Consider the following 19,928-nt stretch of genomic DNA (forward strand, 5'->3'; position numbering starts at 1 on the left):
CTCTGTATTTATCTTCAAATTCAGAACTGTTCAAAATAGGTAAGTCAATCTGATTCTGAGAAATTACTATTTCCAGCAAAAAGTAAATTAAATACCTGTTGAGTACAAAGTTGGAAGAAAAGAGCATAAAAAAACTCCATTCATTTCCTTGACAAGCATAACCTAGCATAGCTATTTCCCAGGCCAGTCTTCCTAGTCCAGCACCAGGTACCAGAATATTTACTTTAGAAGGATCCCTGAAATGAAATAAGGCAATTATGTCCAACCCCTCAAAGAAAAAAAAGAAAAGGCAAAATCCACATTAACAACTAAAAACTTAGATATTCAGTAAGAATAAGGTCACTCAAAATTGACTTTTTAAAATTGAGAAATACTCTAAATATAAATGAAAAATAAGGGCATGAGGAATTATCATATGTTCAAATATCAGATGAGGGTTTTATGCCCTAAATACTTTTCAGGAAAAAAAAAGGAGTCGCCTTATATCTAAAGACTTAGAAGACACTCATACCCCCATAGTAGCTGTCACTTGAACAACTATCTCAAGAAGACAAATTATCCCAAAGGGATCCCAACACACACAAAGATTGAACAAAATCATTTTATCATCAGACACTGAAACAAAACATTATCTCTAAATTCTGTAACTAATACAATAGTTTGTGTGACTAAATAGATGAAATATATGTAGATTTTTAATGCGTTAGTTGTATCTTTAAGATCCTATATATTTTAGCTGGCAAAAGAATTTGGAGGGAGGGTATTCTCATGCGGAAAATGAAGAATTGCCTTCTAACTGAGCATAATTAATTGCAAGTCCATCACACCAAATCACAGACACAACCCAACTGCTCTTCACTTATTGGCATCACACTATAGAAACAAATTCTCTTCATTCTAAAATCCACCATCCACTTTCAAATGGCTAAAAAGCCTTAGCAAAGCAAGGGACCTTCTCAGGAATTCCAGCCAATCAATATAACCCTAAGGAAACCAAAATGGTATTCTTAGAGAAAACCAAAGGCAAATGTGTATAATCAGCTGTCATCATATCAATTACAAAGAATTTCACTATTGTCTGCATTCTCCAAATTTAGTTCGTAAATCATAACCAACTTCCAAATCTACCCCGTGGATAATTCTCTTTTTTTTTAATCTTTATGCTACCTGGTCTTTAAGTTTGATGTGCTCCAGTAGCAACTAGGGGCCCATATGGTAACCGCTGCCCCTTCCCACTCTGAAATCAAGAGGAAACAAACAGAACTACAGGGCTCTTGGAAATTCAGTCTACAAATACAGTAACATGGCAATTTTGGCCCAGGTCATCCAGTCTTAAATGTATATGTATTTGTATAAAAACCTTAACAAAGTCTACTTAATTTCACTGTTGAATTTTATATATACAATAAGACATAAACCAAAATTTGTTAAAAATGACTTCTGACGGGGCGCCTGGGTGGCTCAGTCGTTTAAGGGTCTGCCTTCGGCTCGGGTCATGGTCCCAGGGTCCTGGGATCGAGCCCCATGTCGGGCTTCCTGCTCGGCGGGAAGCCTGCTTCTCCCTCTCCCACTCTTCCCCCTGCTTGTGTTCCTGCTCTCGCTCTCTCTCTGCCAAATAAATAAATAAAATCTTTAAAAAAAAAAAAGACTTCTGACAAACAGGCTTATTAGGATTAGGAGACATCCTTTAATACTTGGTATGAGCAAACTGATGCCAAGCTGCCACATAAAATGCTTTCTTCTCATTTCAGGTCACACACATGTTTGTGTGTGAACACTTTAATTTTTAATTGATTTAATTTAAATTTCTAATGAAAAGAATGGGTAACATCCTCCCATGTGGTTTAGACCTACCTGTATCAGTTATCTAACAAGCATATAAAGTATATACATATTTTTAGTATGAGAATTTGAAAAGCTACTGGCCGCACTCTATGCTATCCTTTGTATGACGGACCTACCAATGTGGCACCCGGCCCAGGGCCTCTCTCTCATCTTCCACTCCCTATCAGACCCACCCAAACCCGTACTCTCCCAGAATTACCTCTTTTCTTTTCTCAGTTCCCATTTGCCCAATCAAAACACCCATTTTTACCAAGTGGCTGTTCTCACCTTAGATTTAAAAAAAAAAAAAAAAAGGCAAAGTAATGCAACAAAAGTAAATGGATTTAGAAGTAATTTCAGAGTATTTAAATCATTACAAAAATAATCACTAATAACGTCTGGATGGCTGATAAGCTGAGTAAAAAACTACCAAGAAGAAATTAGAAATCATGCTAATCCTAAGGCAAAGTTGTGTTAATAATGGTACTGACAATTTTTTTTGTCAACTTATGCAAAGTTAACTTTATGACTGGTACTATCAAATTCTCCGTACCCAAACAGGCCAACAGAACTCTCTACCCCCACCTTGTGGCAGAAACTGCTGTATAAAACTGCTATTAAAAGGCTGTCATCAAGCCGAGGAATGCAGACTGTTTATCAAGGCCCTTGACTAGGAGTTAGCAAAGATTATGATAGATCTATCAATTATCTATATTATGACAAAAGGATTTCTGTGGGCATACAAAAGGAGACACATTAAAACAAATGCCCAGAATTGGGAAAAAAAAAAAAAAAAAAGGAAAAAATCAAGCAATCAATGAAAGAGGGAGATGGAGAGAATTTTTCCCTAAGTTTTTGTTCTTAGATTTTTTTTTTCATTGGGTCATTATATGAGGGACATTAACAGCATAATGGAAAGTCCCTCTAATTACGTGTATAAAAATAAAGCATTTTAATAGGCAGTTCCTGCTATGACTATGCATGTTAGCTCTAGGGCATTTCTATGAAGGTATTTCTGTGGAAAATAAGGGAAATAAAGTCGACATATAGACCTTTAGTGTGATGTGACTTTAAGCTTGGCTAAAACTTAGAAAACCAGGAACAGAGGCACATAATATCTGGCTCAGTACTCAAATGGTGCTGCTGGAGATCCTTAGCAAAAATAAGTAAGCAGGGGCGCCTGGGTGGCTCAGTTGGTTAAGCGACTGCCTTCGGCTCAGGTCATGATCCTGGAGTCCCGGGATCGAGTCCTGCATCGGGCTCCCTGCTCGGCGGGGAGTCTGCTTCTCCCTCTGACCCTCCTCCCTCTCATTCTCTCTGTCTCAAATAAATAAATAAAATCTTAAAAAAAAAAAAAAAATAAGCAAGCAGACAAGTTTACCTAGTTACTAAGGTCCAACTACGGACAAGCAGTGTATTTACTACAAATATGACACCCCTGATAACAGCAGGGAAAGTTTCAACAGTTCATTCCAGACAAGCAAGAAGAAAGAGAGCACACCTATAGGGACAGAACGTGGAGCTCTCGTGTATCTAAACAGGCCGTGGCGCTCGCTGGTACCACGCTCTGTGCTCCAACAACTACCAGCAGTAAACGTGGTTCCTGAGAGAGGTGTCCCTCATTGGACACAGAATGGTTTTTGCGCTGCAGCTGCAGATTAGCAAGTCCCAACACACAAAATACCTTCTCTTGAGTCAACATGCTGACACTTAGCTGACCCCTGGCGGTTAGGGGTGTGTACACTTCCAGGCACTCAAAGTGTTCGATTCTGTCTGAATCCCAGCAGTTCTCTGCTCAGTACAATAAAAGCCACTCACCACTTGTGGCTACTGAACACTTAAAATGTGGCTAGTCCGATGTGATGCGAGTGCAAAACAGATGCTGGATTTCAGTATAAAAAAGGAATGTAAAATAGCTCATTAATAATCTCACATACCGACTGTATGCGGAAATAAACTGAATTATTAAAGTATATTATTAATTTCACCTGTGGCTTTTTATGTGGCTACGAGAAAATTTAAAATAACATATATGGCTTGCATTATATTTCCGTTGACCAGTGCTTGATCCACACAGAGAAATAGTAAAAACACAATTTTGAGCAAAAGCCAATTGTGAAATGACACCACAAGCCGTCTATGAGCTTTTACAATATAAACAATAAAATGTTTTATTTAAAGGTATATAAATATGTAGTTATTGTAGGAAGGTAAGATCAGAGTAACAACTTCATATTAGTTGTTACCTCTGGAAAGAGAATATACTGAGCTTTTCAGGGCATGGTTTCAACTGTATCTGTAATGTTTCTTTTAAAAAATACATTAAAAAAACCACACAAACAAAACAAAACCCTGAATGAAGTAAATATGGCAAAATTTCAAGGTTTAACAGATCTAGGTGTTGAAATATTTTGTATTCAAAGTAGAAAATGGGGGGCGGCTGGGTGGCTCAGTCTGTTAAACGTCTGCCTTCGGCTCAGGTCGTGATCCTAGGATCCTGGGATCGAGCCCCATGTTGGGCTCCCTGCTCAGCGGAGTCTGCTTCTCTCTCTCCCTCTGCCCCTTTCCCTGCTTGTGCACTCTTTCTCTCAAATAAATAAATAAAATCTTAAAAAAACCCAACTACAACTGGGTTAGAAATCCCTTTAGTATCTAGCCCCTTCAAAAATATTCCAGTTCACCTCTTCATCCACTCTCAACAAAGAACTCCCATGTATCAAATAACTTCTCACCAATTCTAGAAAACACTTTCTCACCTTAATCTTTAGAGCTCCTACACACCCACAGAAACTCAGTTTAAATTATCACATTATCTATGAAGTCTTTCCCAAACATCCCAGGCATGGGGGTTGAATTCACCTCTCAATAATTTCAGCACTTCATACCTCTGTTATAGTTTATATACCAAGTTTTTCTATGACCCACAGACCAGTCACCTGTTTTTGTAAATAAGGTTTTACTGGAACATAGTCATGCACATAGACAAACTGTCTATGGCTGCATCCCACAACGACAGAGTCGTACCCAATGACTACACTGCCTGAATAGCCTAAAATACTTACTGGCTGGCCCTTTAAGGAAAAGTTGGCCATCTCTGATCAAATGCATCTTGAACGTCTTTCCTATTTGTACACAGAGCTTCCTTAATCTGTTATGACTAAATAAATATTCCACTGCATGACTGTACCATAACGTATCAAAATCCACTAATTAAGGACATTTAGATTTTTTCCCAAGCTTTTGTTATTATAATGTTAAAACTAATATCCTCGGCATAAATGGGGATCTTCCACATCCAGGAATCTGTAGAAAACTTCCCCAAAATTGAATTCCAAGAGTCAAAAGATATGAATTTAAATTCTGTTAGATATTACCAATCTTTTGCCCTCCAAAAGATTTTACTGATTTATTCTTCCTTCAGCAAGCTATGTTTCCTCATACCTTTAATAAGTTATTTAACTTTTTAAACTGTGCAATGTAACAGGTGAAAAAATGGCATCTTAGCTTGGTTTTCACATTTGCATATTCTTATGAGATTGAGGATCTTGTATTTCTTTTTCTGTAAACTATTTACACTATTTTTCTACTGGGTTATTAGTCTTGAATTGTTTTTCCACTGAATTATTACTCTAGATTTATAAGCTCTTGAAATCCTGAACTTTAAGAGCTTAAGATCTTCTTTGAAAGATGTGAAATAAATATTTGTCTTTGGTCTAAGAGGGCTTTCAGGATGAGGGATAAATCTAAATTTTCAACCTCTACTCTTGCATTATTTGGCAGTCTACATTTCCTCCATTTTCTCTTTTTAAATGGTTTCTTTCAGCTAAAAGAATCATTTTACAAATTACAATTTATATTATTTAATGTAAGTAGGAAAAAACGCTTCTTCAAAGCTTACCATGTATTTTTCTAATGTCCAACTATACGAAAGAAAAACTACATTCAACTGGTCAATAATATATCTCTATCTTCTGGGAGTGAAATGCAAAGACATGATCGATTTTTCTCCCACATGCAAAGTATCACTTCATTTTCTTCTAAAGTGGGTTGGGTTAATGAAATTAAGATATAAAAATATAGTCCAACAGTTTTCCGGATTCACAAGAGAATATGGTTCCACATGGTTGTGATTTTTCATTTCAGGTAGGACTCAAACTTAAGAATTTCTTTCCTGGGGCGCCTGGGTGGCTCAGTCGGTTAAGCAACTGCCTTCGGCTCAGGTCATGATCCTGGAGTCCCGGGATCGAGTCCCGCATCGGGCTCCCTGCTCGGCGGGGAGCCTGCTTCTGCCTCTGACCCTCCCCCCTCTCATGTGCTCTCTCTCATTCTCTCTCACAAATAAATAAATAAAATCTTTAAAAAAAAAAAAAAGAAAAAAAAGAAAAAGTAAAATAAATAAAAACTCTATAAACAGTTGGACAAATAAGACAAGTGTGTTTTCATAGGAAAAAATATTTTAATGCACACAGGTATGGTTAATTCTATGCATGTTTAAGTGTACTATCTTTTATAGACAGCTCAGTTAGAAAGGGCCTTTACTGAAATTTCAAAAAGAACAAACACAAGCCGACATAAATCTGAGTCAAATCCAGCCAAGTGTAAGGACATCAAATTCCCATGTGCTTACTGTGGCATAAGAGGATCCTGGAAATTCATCTGAGACCCAAAGTTGACCAGGATTTATCTAAGAATCAACCTGGATACTGAAGGGTTGTAATCAGTGTTCCTGTTTCAGGTCTAGGGGTTTACTTCTTTATGGCAAAAGTATGCCTTTAACATGGATATGGACTTTACTGTTTTATTAGCTTTATTTTTTTAAGGTTTTTTGATAGCTCATCTTATTAACTATAAGGAAACCAATCTAAATTAAACAAGCAAAACAAATGACATAGGAAGAGATAACGAAAATTTTCCACTGGGGCCAAGAATGGCACCAAAAAGGAGTTTGACAGAGATCTTGGCACTCTTCATTTCAAGTTTATCTGCCTATCTGCTCTTATAATATTGATTATTTTCAGGGAAGGGAAATGGACGGCTGGGTAACAGTTATAGGAAAGAGACTTTACTGTGAAGTTTAAAAAATTTTTAACACTGTGTATGTTTTACCTAATCAAAAAAAATTATTCTTTTATTTTAAAATAACCTATTAGATTCATTAAGAGTTAATTCATTCTTTCCTCACCAGTCCACATTCTATTTGTTGGTAGCAATAAGGATAATAAAATAGTAGATAGATAACAGTAAAGTAATACTCTGTGTCAGTCCACTAAGTACCTTTAACAATAGCATGCATGCCCTTTGGTAAAGCTGACACTGTTATGCTGTTTGGACACCATGGTAATACACATGATTCAATGATCATGATTCAATGACTATGAACAAAGTCATGTTGAAAGTGCTAGGGGGCGCCTGGGTGGCTCAGTCGTTAAGCGTCTGCCTTCGGCTCAGGTCATGATCCCAGAGTCCCGGGATCGAGCCCAGCATCAGGCTCCCTGCTCTGCGGGAAGCCTGCTTCTCCCTCTCCCACTCCCCTTGTGTTCCCTCTCTCACTGTCTCTCTCTCTGTCAAATAAATAAAATCTTAAAAAAAAGGAAGTGTTAGAAAGATGATAACATAAGCATCTGGCATTCAGCCTTCCAAATATATGCAAACTTTGGTACAGTCCAATTGTAATGTCTTACTTCAGAACCCACTTTTCAAAAACAAATATTTTGAATTTTGAGAAAGACCTGGACTTTATGTTCACAGAAGCTATTCAACTGTTATATATTATTTTTAGAGCAGAGCACTGAATATATACATTGACAGAGAGTATCAACTAGAAACTTTAAGGAATATAACATCCTACAATATAACAATACATCCTACAATATATCGATGTTTATAAAAGTCCATAATAATTGTATCATAAGTCTAACAGTCATAGAATATTTAATGTAGGACTATTGATCAGAATTTTTTTAAAAAAAGAATGACCATGGGCACCTGGGTGGCTCAGATGGTTAAATGTCTGCCTTCGGCTCAGGTTATGATCCATCCCAGGGTCCTGGGATCAAGTCCCGCATCGGGCTCCCTGCTCAGCGGGGAGCCTGCTTCTCCCTCTGCCTCTCTCTCTGTCTCTTATGAATAAATAAATAAAATCTTTAATAAAAAAAAAGAAAAAAGAAAAAAAAAAGAATGACCTGTAGCATTTATTAAAGGTAGCCTTTAAAAACTGTGTGATTTTTAACTATTTATTCCAACAAAAGCCTACAGTTTTCAAAACAAGCATTATTGAGAAAGACTTCATATCCTAAAGAAAACTTAAAAGCATATTTCAACATTGCCACCTTAATATTCCATCGTTAAAGAGGCAGAGATGTCTCCCAAGAAAGAAAGTCTGACCAGATGGTTTTAGAGGTAAATTCTATTAAATATTTAATGATGAATGAACACCAATTCTTCTCAAACTCCCAAAAAATTAAAGAACTTCCTATAACTCATTGTATGAGGCCAACATTATCCTGATACCAAAATTAGATAACATGACAGGAATAGAAAATTCACAAGAATTTTCACAAAAGAGAAACAGATTAATAATACCCTTTTTACAGATGTAAAAATCCTCGACGAAATATTAGCAAATTGAACCTAACAACATATTAAAAGGATTATTCACCATAATCAAAAGGAATTTATGTAAGGAATGCAAGAGTGGTTCAACATAAGAAAATCAATCAATGTAATATATCATATTAATAGAACAAAGGAAAGAAACATGACTGTTTCACTTGACACAGAAAAGATATTTCATAAAATGCAATACTCTTTCTTGATAAAAATGCTCAGGACACTAGGAATAGAGGGAAAATTCCTTAATATGTTAAGGGGTAATTATGAAAAACCTACAGCTAAAATCATATTCAACGGTAAAAGGAGGAAAGTTTCCCCTCTACGACCCAGAACATGGTAAGGATGCCCCCTTTCACTACTGCTGTTCAACACTGTACTACAAGTTTTGGCCAGACCTTTTCAAGGGGAAAGGAAGAGGTAAAAACCATCTCTTATCTGCAGATGCTCTGAATCTGTATGTAGAAAATTGCAAAGAATCCACAAGAAAGCTCCTCCAGGTAATAAACAAATTAAGCAAAGTTGCAAGGTTATACAATCAACACATAAAAATCAGCTGTGTTTCTATACATCAGCAATGACTAATCCAAAAGGAAATTAAGAAAGCAATTCCATTTACAATTACATCTAAAAGAACTAAATACTTAAGGAATAAATCTAACCAAGGTCAAGAAAGACTTGTACACTGGGTGCCTGGGTGGCTCAGTTGTTAAGTGTCTGCCTTCGGCTCAGGTCATGATCCCAGAGTCCTGGGATCGAGCCCCGCATCGGGCTCCCTGCTCGGCGGGAGGCCTGCTTCTCCCTCTCCCACTCCCCCTGCTTGTGCTCCTGCTCTCACTGTCTCTGTCAAATAAATAAATAAAATCTTAAAAAAAAAAACAACTTAAAAAAAAAAAAGAAAGACTTGTACACTGAAAACTGCACAACAGTGTTGAAAGAAATTACAGAAGATCTAAATAGACATTCTGTGTTCATGGACAGGAAGATTTAACATTGTTAAGATGTCAATACTATCCAAACAATCTACATATTTAACACAATTCCTAACAAAATTGCAATAGCCTTTTTCACAAAAATGAAAAAGCTGTCTGAAATTCATAGGGAATTGCAAGGGGCCCCAAATAGCCAAAACTATCTTGAAAAAGAATAAATTGAAGGACTTATGCTTCTTGACTTCAAAACTTAAAAGCTACAGAAATTAAAATACTATGGAACTGCCATAAGGGCCAATGTACAGATCAATAGAATAGAACAGAAAGCCCAGAAATAAACACTCACATGTACAGTCAGTTGATTTTCAACAATAGTACAAAAACAATTCAATGGGAGAAAGGACAGTCTTTTAACAAATGGTGCTAGGAAAACCAGATATCTATATGTAAAAAAATGAAGTTAGACCCTTACCTGATACCACATACAAAGTGAACTCAAAATGGATCAAAGATCTAAACTTAAAAATTAAAACCATGAAACTCTTAGAAGAAAGTATTGGGGAAAATCTTCATGACACTGGATTTGGCAATGATTTCATAAACATGACATGAAAAGCACTAGCACCAAAAGAAAAAATAGATAAATTGGACTTCACCAAAATTATACAATTTGTACATCAATGGACATCAAGAAAGTGAAAAGACAACCTACAGAATTGGGAGAAAATATCTGTAAATCATATATCCAACAAAGAATCAATACAAGCAAAAAAAAGGGGGGGGGGCAAAGATCACAAAAACCACACAATTTCATCTCTGACAAATCATCTTCAACCCAACCATAATAAAGACTACAAAAAGCATGAAGAAAAGAGTCAGTGTTATAAAAAATTAGGAAACCCAAGCATACTGTATCCTCACTGATAAAACTGGGAATACAAAATTCATTAACAAGTCTATAGACAGTAAAAATGTAAATTAAAAGCTTCTCAAATGAGTGTTATACATGTCAAGCATTTCTAGTAGTTGAAGTATTTGAAGATTTAAAGCGTATAAATAAACTTCTTTCTAGAAAAACATGTCATTAGAAAACCTCCTAAATTATACCTTTAAAAAAAAGTCAGTGAATTATTACCTATATTACTTCTGAATCTTGTATATCAGATATTTGGACATGTAGAAACAAGCACTAGAAGCACTGCTCTTTTTTTTTTTTTTGAGTGATAACATGGCTGGAATATGAATTTCACCTGTGCTTCCAATGTTACTCACTTACTGAGTTATTTCTGGGCCTCAGACCCAGAACACTACAAATCAGATTGAAGAAATATTTTTAGAATTGAAAATCAGGGCGCCTGGGTGGCTCAGTCGTTAAGCGTCTGCCTTCGGCTCAGGTCATGATCCCAGGGTCCTGGGATCGAGTCCCACATCGGGCTCCCTGCTCGGCAAGAAGCCTGCTTCTCCCTCTCCCATTCCCCCTGCTTGTGTTCCTGCTCTCGCTATTTCTCTCTCTGTCAAATAAATAAATAAAATCTTTAAAAAAAGAAAGAAAATCAGTGAGGTGGCTCACTAAGGGTCTGCCTTCAGCTCAGGTCATGATCCCAGGGTCCTAGGATCGAGCCCCAAGTGGGGCTCCCTGCTCAGCATGGAGCCTGCTTCTCCCTCTCCCACTTCCTCTGCTTGTGCTCTCTCTCTCTGTCAAATAAATAAAATCGTGTAAAAAAAAAAAAAAATCAGTGAAATGTCACAACTGTCATCAACAATGGAATGAAAATAATGAAAGCTTTAGGTGATACAGGAATCAAAGTCTATAATGAATCTATTATTCCTTCAACTGTGTGTTCAGCAGGTAATTATAGCACAGCACGTCAAAAATGTACTGGCCACAAGGAAAAAACAGTGGGTGATTTTCATGGCACCCAGCTATAGACAATCTACATGGCATACCCATGTAGAGATCCAAACCAGGTGGATTAGCAGCCATTACCTGTCGAAGGCCGACTAAATGATACAAGAGCCCAAATCCTTTATTTTGCAGATGACAATTCCAATACACCAATGGTTTCCTGTGGACACAGTAGTTCATTTACTGCTGAAGAAGTAACTATATTTTCATGCCTGAGAGTCCGAGTGTTTCTTAATATTGCAAAGATCTTCCTATTAATCTACCACAGGAAAGATACTAAAATCAATGTATGCGAAGTAAAAGGTGAGATGCAGATGAAAACTTAGAAACTATTTCATTTTCTAGAAAGCAACAATTGTTACATTGCCACATTTCTAGGTGAAAGGTTTATAGACAATTTTTTCTTAGGTAATGGGAACAGCTAATACATGTAATAATATTAAAAATTAAAAATACAACTTTCACTTATCCCCCCATGTTCACAGCTTACAGAAGGGGAATGCCTTTTTTTCTAGTTGTCAGTATTATTTACTTCCAGGTTCTACTATTCTTTTCCATATATCACCTGGCATTCAACAAAAAATGAGACATGCAAACCAGAAAGAAAATGTAACCCATTGTTATGAGAGGAAACCATCATCAGAGCTGACCCACAAATAGCACATATATTGGAATCATCAGACAGGGACTTAAAACTAACCATAAAAAATACATTAAAGCATCAAGTAGAAAAGGTAGGTCACATGCACAAATAGGATATGTGAGCACAGAGAAAACACACACATGGAAATATATATGTATATGGAAGTCCTAGACATTTTTTTTTTTTTATTTTGGTATCAGAGTTAAGTCTTTCAATGAGTTTATCAACACACCGGCATGACAATCAGTAAAATTCAAGTAAGGTCAATAGAAATTATCCAAACTAAAATATAAAGAGTTCATGAGAAAAGAGTCATCTGACACCTGAGAGACAATGTCAAGCTGTTTCATATACAAGTAACTCAAGTCCCAGAAGGGAAAAAAAAACAAGAGCAGTCTTTGATTTGGTGATACATATCTACCCAAACCCTTCAAAGCAAAACAAACACCGAGCAGGATAAATTCAAAGAAAACCACACCTAGGCACCTCATAGTCAAACTTCTGACAAACAGAGATTGGGGGGGGGGGGGGGCGGGGGGGCGGTAAGGAGAATGGGGAGTAACCACCTACTGGGTATGGGATTTATTCCGGGTTCATGAAAATGTTATCAAACTCTGTAGAGATGATGGATACACACTACTGTGAATCTATTAAATACCATCAAACTGTTTACTTTAAAAACATCACTTTTGCTCTACACATTTCACCTCAACTTTATTATTTTTTATTTTTTTAAAGATTTTATTTATTTGTCAGAGAGAGAGAGAGAGCACGCACAAGCAGGAGGAGCAGCAGGCTCCCTGATGCGGAGCTCGATCCCAGGACCCTGGATCATGACCTGAGCCGAAGGCAGACGCTTAACGACTGAGCCACCCAGGCGTCCTCACCTCAACTTTTTTAAATGAGGGGAAAAGCATGAATATATATTTCTCAAAACAAGGTATAGATTGCCCTCAAACATATGAAGATACTCAATTTCATTCATAACAAGAGAAATCCAAACGAGAAGTAGGCCAAGATATGCTTCTCCACCCATTAGATTGGCAAAAGTTCAAAAGCTTGGCAGAACAATGTTTGGCAAGGCTGTGAGTAAACAGGCACTTTCATACATCACTGGCAAGAAGGCAAAACACCACAACCCTTAGAGGCGTATGTGGCAATAACTGGCACAGACCCTAAAGCGGGTTCATACCTTTTTATAATCCCCTCCCTTTAGTGTGCACAGGGATCTATGACTTGCTTCTAACCAACAGCCACCCCTGTGATAGCATCACATCATCAAAGACTCCACTGAAAGCCTGCTTGCTCTAAAGACTCTCCTTGCCCGCTTGATGAAGTAAGCGACCATTTTGGGAAAGCTCACAAGACAAGGAACTGCAACTGGCTTCTACCAAGGCAGTTAACACAAAGCCAGGGCCCTCAGTCCTAGAAACACAATGAAATCAATTCTGCCAACATGAGTGAGCTTGGAAGCAGGTATTTCCAGTCAAGCCTCCAGATGAGAACACAGCCCAGAAGACATCTGGATTGCAACCTTGTAAGATCCTATGCCCAGACTTCTGACCCCAGAAACTGTGAAATAATAAATCTATGCTGTTTTGGGGCACCTGGGTGGCTCAGTCGGTTAAGCATCTGCCTTCGTCTGAGGTCATGATCTCAGGGTCCTGGGATCAAGTCCCGCATCGGGCTCCCTGCTCTGCAGGAAGCCTGCTTCTCCTTCTCCCACTCCCTCTGCCTGTGTTCCCTCTCTCGCTGTGTCTCTGTCGAATAAATAAAAAATAAAATCTTAAAAAAAAATAAATCTATGCTGTTTTAAGCAGTTAAATGTGTGGTAATCTGTTGCACACAATAGGTAACTAACACACTTGCCACACTACATATGCATTTACCTTTCAGACTCAGCAATCCCATGTCTAAGAATTTACACTAGGGGCGCCTGGGTGGCTCAGTTGGTTAAGCAGCTGCCTTCGGCTCAGGTCATGATCCTGGGGTCCTGAGATCGAGCCCCACGTCCGGCTCCCTGCTCAGCAGAGAGCCTGCTTCTCCCTCTCTCTCTGCCTGCCACTCTGCCTACTTATGCTCTCTATCTGTCAAATAAATAAAATCTTAAAAAAAAAAGAATTTACACTAAAGAGATACTTCCAAAAGTACAAAAATACCCATGCATACAGTTATTAATTGTAAAATAATTTATAGTTGTAAGATACTGCCAACTACTTAAATAACCAAATACAGGAGATTGGTTGAAGTACTCTACAGCTGTAAAAAAGGCTGAGGAGGATCTCCATGCACTGATATGTAGCTATTTCTAAGATATTTTGTTAAGTGAAAAAGCAGAGTGCAACATAGAATACACAGGCTGCTGCATTTTGTGTATGAAACAAAAGGAGGTAATTTAGAAGAAAAACCCTATATCTGCTTACATAAGAAACAAAAAATAAAAACAAGAAGGATAAATAAGAAATTAATGATACTGATTACCTACATGGTGTGTGGGATTGAGAATGAGGGGTTGAGATGGGCTATCAAAGGAACAGGGAAGGGAATAACACTTTTTCTGAGTATCACAGTTAATAACTGATAGCCCACAAATCAAAAAATAAATATAAATCAACAAGGATGGGGAGTGGAGGCAAGACAGAACCCTAAAAACTGAAAGCAAACAAACAAAAAAAACCCCCAATATACTGAATTTCAAATAAAAAACACAACCACACTGAGGATAGGGGGTTGAAGGAAAGCTAATTTGAGTAACTTGTGAAGAATATTTTTGTGAATACCCTTCTTTTAGGGGAAAAAATAATTGCTAGCAAATCCTAAACTCCTGCTGGTAGTTTGTTTTTCATAGTGGTATGGAGGTAGCAATTCTGAAACCATTATGTGATTACTGTAGAACTGAGTGAATGAGTAAATGTACTGATGTTGTCAGAAGCCAGGTTCTCACTGTGGAAAAAGACAGATACACAGAACAGGGGAAGCCAAGAAGGAAACCTTTGGGGTTGGACTGGAATTGAAGGGATCAGTATGAATGAATGCTTTCTAACGTGTGTGTGTGTGTGCGCACTCTACCCACTAAAAGGCTCAAAAGCTGACATCTTAGTAACAATGAACATGCCTAGTGCCAGATCTTGGTTTCTACATATCATTTCACATTAAAGGAAAGAGGTCCTTGGAAATATATCCAATTCCAGGGCTAAAGTAGGGAAGATACATGATGGGATTGAAATATCTTATTGTGCCAGAAAATAAGAAAGTGCTCAAGAAGAATTGGGCTATGTGAAAGGACTTAGGGGCCAACCTGAAGGGACTTCTGCTGGCTAAATCTGAGGCAACGACAACAAAAAACCAACAGTAATGGATCATAACCCACTGAATAAAACAGGAACCATAAGTCCTTTGTGTAATAGTTTATAGATACAGTAGAATGCTGACTGATCATTGAAAAGTTAGAAAATCACCTTTCCATAACCAGCACAGGACAGACCAGTTCATGCAAGAATCATCAATGGCTGACAATTCTAAGGCAGAGAAAGTCTGAGAAGGAGCAGGATATTAATTGTATGGTCTCAAAGTGTGTCTTAAGAGATTGTTTATTAGTTGCAAGAGGAGAGATAGTGACTACACAATGGAGAAACTAAGTGACATTCTGAATGGGTAATCAAATTAAAATTGTCAATGATGGGCTAACAGGGGCGCCTGGGTGGCTCAGTTGGTTAAGCGTCTGCCTTCGGCTAAGGTCATGATCTCAGGGTCCTAGGATTGAGCCCCGCATGGGCTCTCTGCTCAGCTGGGAGTCTGCTTCTCCCTCTCTCTCTGCCTACCACTCCCCCTGCTTATGCGCTCTCTTTCCCTCTCTCTGACAAATAAATAAATAAAATCTTAAAAAAAAAAAAAATGATGGGCTAACAGACACTGTTGAATGTGATATCCTGAGAGGAACAATCAATTACATATCAATTATGTATTATTTTGAAAAGAGGCATGTAATCCAGATCCAATCATAAAGAAACATCAGATAAGCTCAAACTGAGGGAATATTCCATAAAATAACTTCCTTGTATTCTTCAAAAATGCCAATGTCATGAAAGTCAAAGAAAGGCCAAGGAACTGCTCCAGATTAAAGACTAAAATGTTATAATGAAATGTAATATAATATCCAGGGCTGGATTCTAGACTGGACAGAGAAGTGTTTATAAAGAACATTTTCAGGATAATTTTATAAAACTTGAATATAGGCTATAGATTAGAAAACAGTATTCTAGGTTAAATTTTCTCAATCTGATAACTGCACTGTGTTTATGTTAGAATATCCTTGTTCTTAAGAAATGAACTCTGAAGTATTAAGAGGTAAAAAAAAAAAAAAAGACATATACAAACTGATCTCTCAAATGGTTTAAATAATAGTTGTGCATATATATGGTTTTAGACATAATCATAAAGCAGAGGGAGGAGGGAGGGAAGTACAAAGAAGAAATAATAAAATGTAAAACGTTAAGAATTAGTGATTAGGTAGAGTATATAGCACTATAAAATGCATGCAACTTATCTTGAAGTTATTTTGAAGTTGCTGAGAGTCTCAAAATAACACGTGTGCTGGTATTTTCAAAAATACAGTAATTATACTTGCTGCTAGATCTTATTTAATGTGATACAGGATACGAAGCATGTGATAGCACAAATCTGCTTTTTAAATATTTTGATAACTATTCTTCAAAATTGGTTTCTTTGCAATCTTATGCATTTTCTTTTATTTATAAGTGTTATTCTGAAAAGTGGACTGCTTGGGCTTTTCATGGCACAAAAAAGAATCTTTGCTCTCAGCTATAGATCCCGTATCTACTTACAAGTTTGTCATAATGAGGAAAATGCAAAGTCTGCAGCTTTTTGCGTTGCCATTAGCAAATTATAAAAGAACCCATCACTGATAATGAACAATCTAACCTTATTAATTTCCAGATGGAGTGATTTCCCTTAACTGTTGGAGCAAAGAGTATTCAAAAATATTAACTGCAACCTTATAGAAAGCATCTACGAACACATACAACACCACACACCCATATGTGGAAAAATACAGGCATGCAGCAACTATAAACATGAATCAGGACCGTGAAATTTATTACAGAGAAACTTAGTGCTTACGTATCTTAAAGAAACTGGTTAAAAATAAGATACTATTTACCATCTTTCTTTCGGAAAATTTTTTAAAATTTCTTTAATGATTGGTTGGTAGCAGGCTTCCCTCTCTGCTTTCCCAGTCTCACTCCAGTCTCTCACAAACTGTTTCAGTGTAGATTTTAACTTATCCATGTCAAATGTTGATGCTGGCATAATCTTTCCATTCCCCTGTTTAAAAACAGAAATCAATTAGCTTCTGACCAAGGAATCAATCTTGAATAGGGTCAAGGGCACGTGCTACTAAGGGGCTATATGGATGGTTTAGTGGATAAATCACTAGCCTCTCACCTCAACCGGGGTTCAAGTGCAGCTTGAGATCCTACATGAAAAGAGTTTGGTGGTCTCACTTCTACCCTCAATAGATTTAAGGTCCATTAATCATGAAACCACCATATAATTAAGCAGTCTTTACTCAGGAGAGGACCAGAACTGAGCTGCTATGGAGACAGGACATCTTCTCTCTCTAAGAGAGGGAAGAAAGTCCCTCCAGGTCATTGATGGGGCAGCATGGAGAGGCTCACACTGGAGTGGCCCAACTGTATCTATCCTGTGGATACAAAAAGAGGACTTCAGTTTCTATTACTGCCAGTCCCTTGAGATTTATAAGTGAAAATAACTTCTTAAAGTAAAAGATAAATATCAATAGATACAAGATAATGAAAATGAATTTAGCAAGAGAAATTAATTTTACACAGCTAGTAAAGTTGGTTATAAAAATTAAAGTCACTAACTCTGTATGCTAGAAGAGTCAGAACACTATGTGAAACGTAGAGCAATATGCCAACAATTATCTTACTATTTTTAGAAAAAAAAATCTGTGAACAAATCCAGTTTCTGGCATACTATTCTATTAAGCCTAATCAAATACCTGAACATAAAAGTGAAAACATTCTGAGTAGAGCAAATGGCCCATGCAAAATATAAAAATGAAATCCAGAAAGATAAAGACCTCAAAATAGAGGTTAAACCCTAAAATAAAAATAGAACAAACTTTCACATACATCTTCTCCATATTCTTTATTTTCAAACATATGTATGCAATCATTCACAATGGTCAGTAGTATTTCTTGATTATGATCAATGCATTTCCGAATCTTGTCCAAGTGAAGAAGAAACTGAGGAAGTAGTTTCTGTTGATTATCTGGAAGTGATCGAAATTGTCTTTCTGTTCGGTTCACTCGCTCATGCATACTGGTGCTAAAACATAAAAGGTGTTTTTTAAATTGGCAAAAGAATTCTCACCAGGGCCAATCTTATTTTAAGGCTGTCTTTCTGTACAATTATTCCTTTATAATGTTGGGATACTGTCCTGTGATTTACAATCTTTTGGTTTCTTAAAGAATATCATCTTAGAAAGTTTTATGTTTTCACCTTATTACAAATTCTCTAAGCAACCAAACAAAAGACAAATAGTTTATAACTAGCAAAGTAAATATCTGCACCAATTAGGAGGGAAAAAGGAAACATAAAGAGGATTAATGTACAATTAGTTTATTTTTATGATTTTAATTTCCAAACTTAAAATTTTCATCGAACTAGATGAATACTTTAAATTTCTCCATCAAGTAGCAGAATACTGCTCTGAAGTTACTTTAGAATATACAAAATGTGTTTTGAAATTAAGAACCAACCAAGCTGAATTTTTTTTTAAAAAACACAAAGGCTCTTATGTACTACAAAAGTAGTAAACAGAGGAAAAATTGTAATTCTATATCCTTTTACATGATATTATTCACAATTTGCATTCCAGAAGTTTCCAGATAACTCTAAAGGTCACTCTGGGGATTACCTATTTATAAAACCTGAAAACAAACAAACAAAAAACCCCATCATTTTCAAAAGCTGATTATTACATTTGCAATGAGTGCCATTTTACATCAATCAGATGGGCAAAATCTAAAAGCCTGACTATAGGAAATATGGAAAAAATATTAGGAAATACTGAAAAATACGGGATAACTTGAATATATATACTGATTGATGAGAGGTGCATAAATTAGTACAACCACTTTGGAAAATAATTTAGCATTACCCAGTAAATCTTAATATGCACACTCCCTAGCAATTACAGTCCTAGACACATACTCAAGAAACTTGGCAAATGGGCACCATGAAACATAAACTATCTTCTTATTAGCGCTGTTATATATAACAAACAAGAAATCTGCAAACAACCTAGTGGTCCATCACCAGTAAAATGAACAAAGTACAGTATAATCATACAATGGAATGCAATTAAATAAACTACAACTATACACAATATGGATAAAACTCATGAATGTAAATATTTGTTGAAAAAAAGCAAGTTGCAGAAAAATACAGAATGTACAATTCCATCTTATATAAAAATAATATATTACAGGGACTGAACACATGTAAAAAAAAAAACTACAAAGAAAGCAAGGAAATGAAAATTCAAGAAAGTGATTTTTTTGAGGAGAAAGGATTCTTTTTTTAAACCAGGTGTTAGGTGCATGGGTATTCACTGTATCATTCTTTACATTTTATATATACAAACCAGTGTTTGTGTTTCTTCTCAATGTTCTTTGGCATTTACTCCATACTAAATGAAAACGAAAAACGCTTTTTCATTTGGTTGCTTGAATCTTTCTATTCACCCAAATAATTGTCTCGTTTTTATGCCAAATCACTCTCTAATTTCTGGATAGTAATAAAGAAGTTCTGAAGGCGCTCTTGAGTAAAGCAATAACCTGACAAGGTTTTTAGAAGCTTGTGTGTGGTGGCTGTGGTGGTCGGCGGGGGGTGGGGGTGGGGGCATGGCAGGGTAACGTGAAAAGATTAAGTTGTCAATGGCTACATTGATGTTTGCTTTTGTCCC

The 19,928-nt window shown here is 36.7% G+C and overlaps 1 protein-coding gene across 2 annotated transcripts in view; it reads right to left on the reverse strand.

Annotated features, from left to right (window-relative positions):
* The window catches only part of CARNMT1 (carnosine N-methyltransferase 1), a 65,896-nt gene that overhangs the window by 15,153 nt on the left and 30,815 nt on the right, over positions 1–19,928 (reverse strand). For both annotated transcript variants that reach the window (XM_045882258.3, XM_045882259.3), the window contains 3 exons: positions 18,091–18,286; positions 17,094–17,257; positions 96–236 (listed from right to left, as the gene is read on the reverse strand). In XM_045882258.3, the coding sequence (XP_045738214.1) occupies positions 96–236; positions 17,094–17,257; positions 18,091–18,286 (501 nt within the window). The remainder of the gene's footprint in view (positions 1–95; positions 237–17,093; positions 17,258–18,090; positions 18,287–19,928) is intronic.

The sequence above is a fragment of the Mirounga angustirostris genome, unplaced genomic scaffold, assembly GCF_029215605.1.
Source record: "Mirounga angustirostris isolate CCGP_5_RB_7025 unplaced genomic scaffold, mMirAng1.0.hap1 SCAF_15, whole genome shotgun sequence".
NCBI classification, from domain to species: Eukaryota; Metazoa; Chordata; class Mammalia; order Carnivora; family Phocidae; genus Mirounga; species Mirounga angustirostris.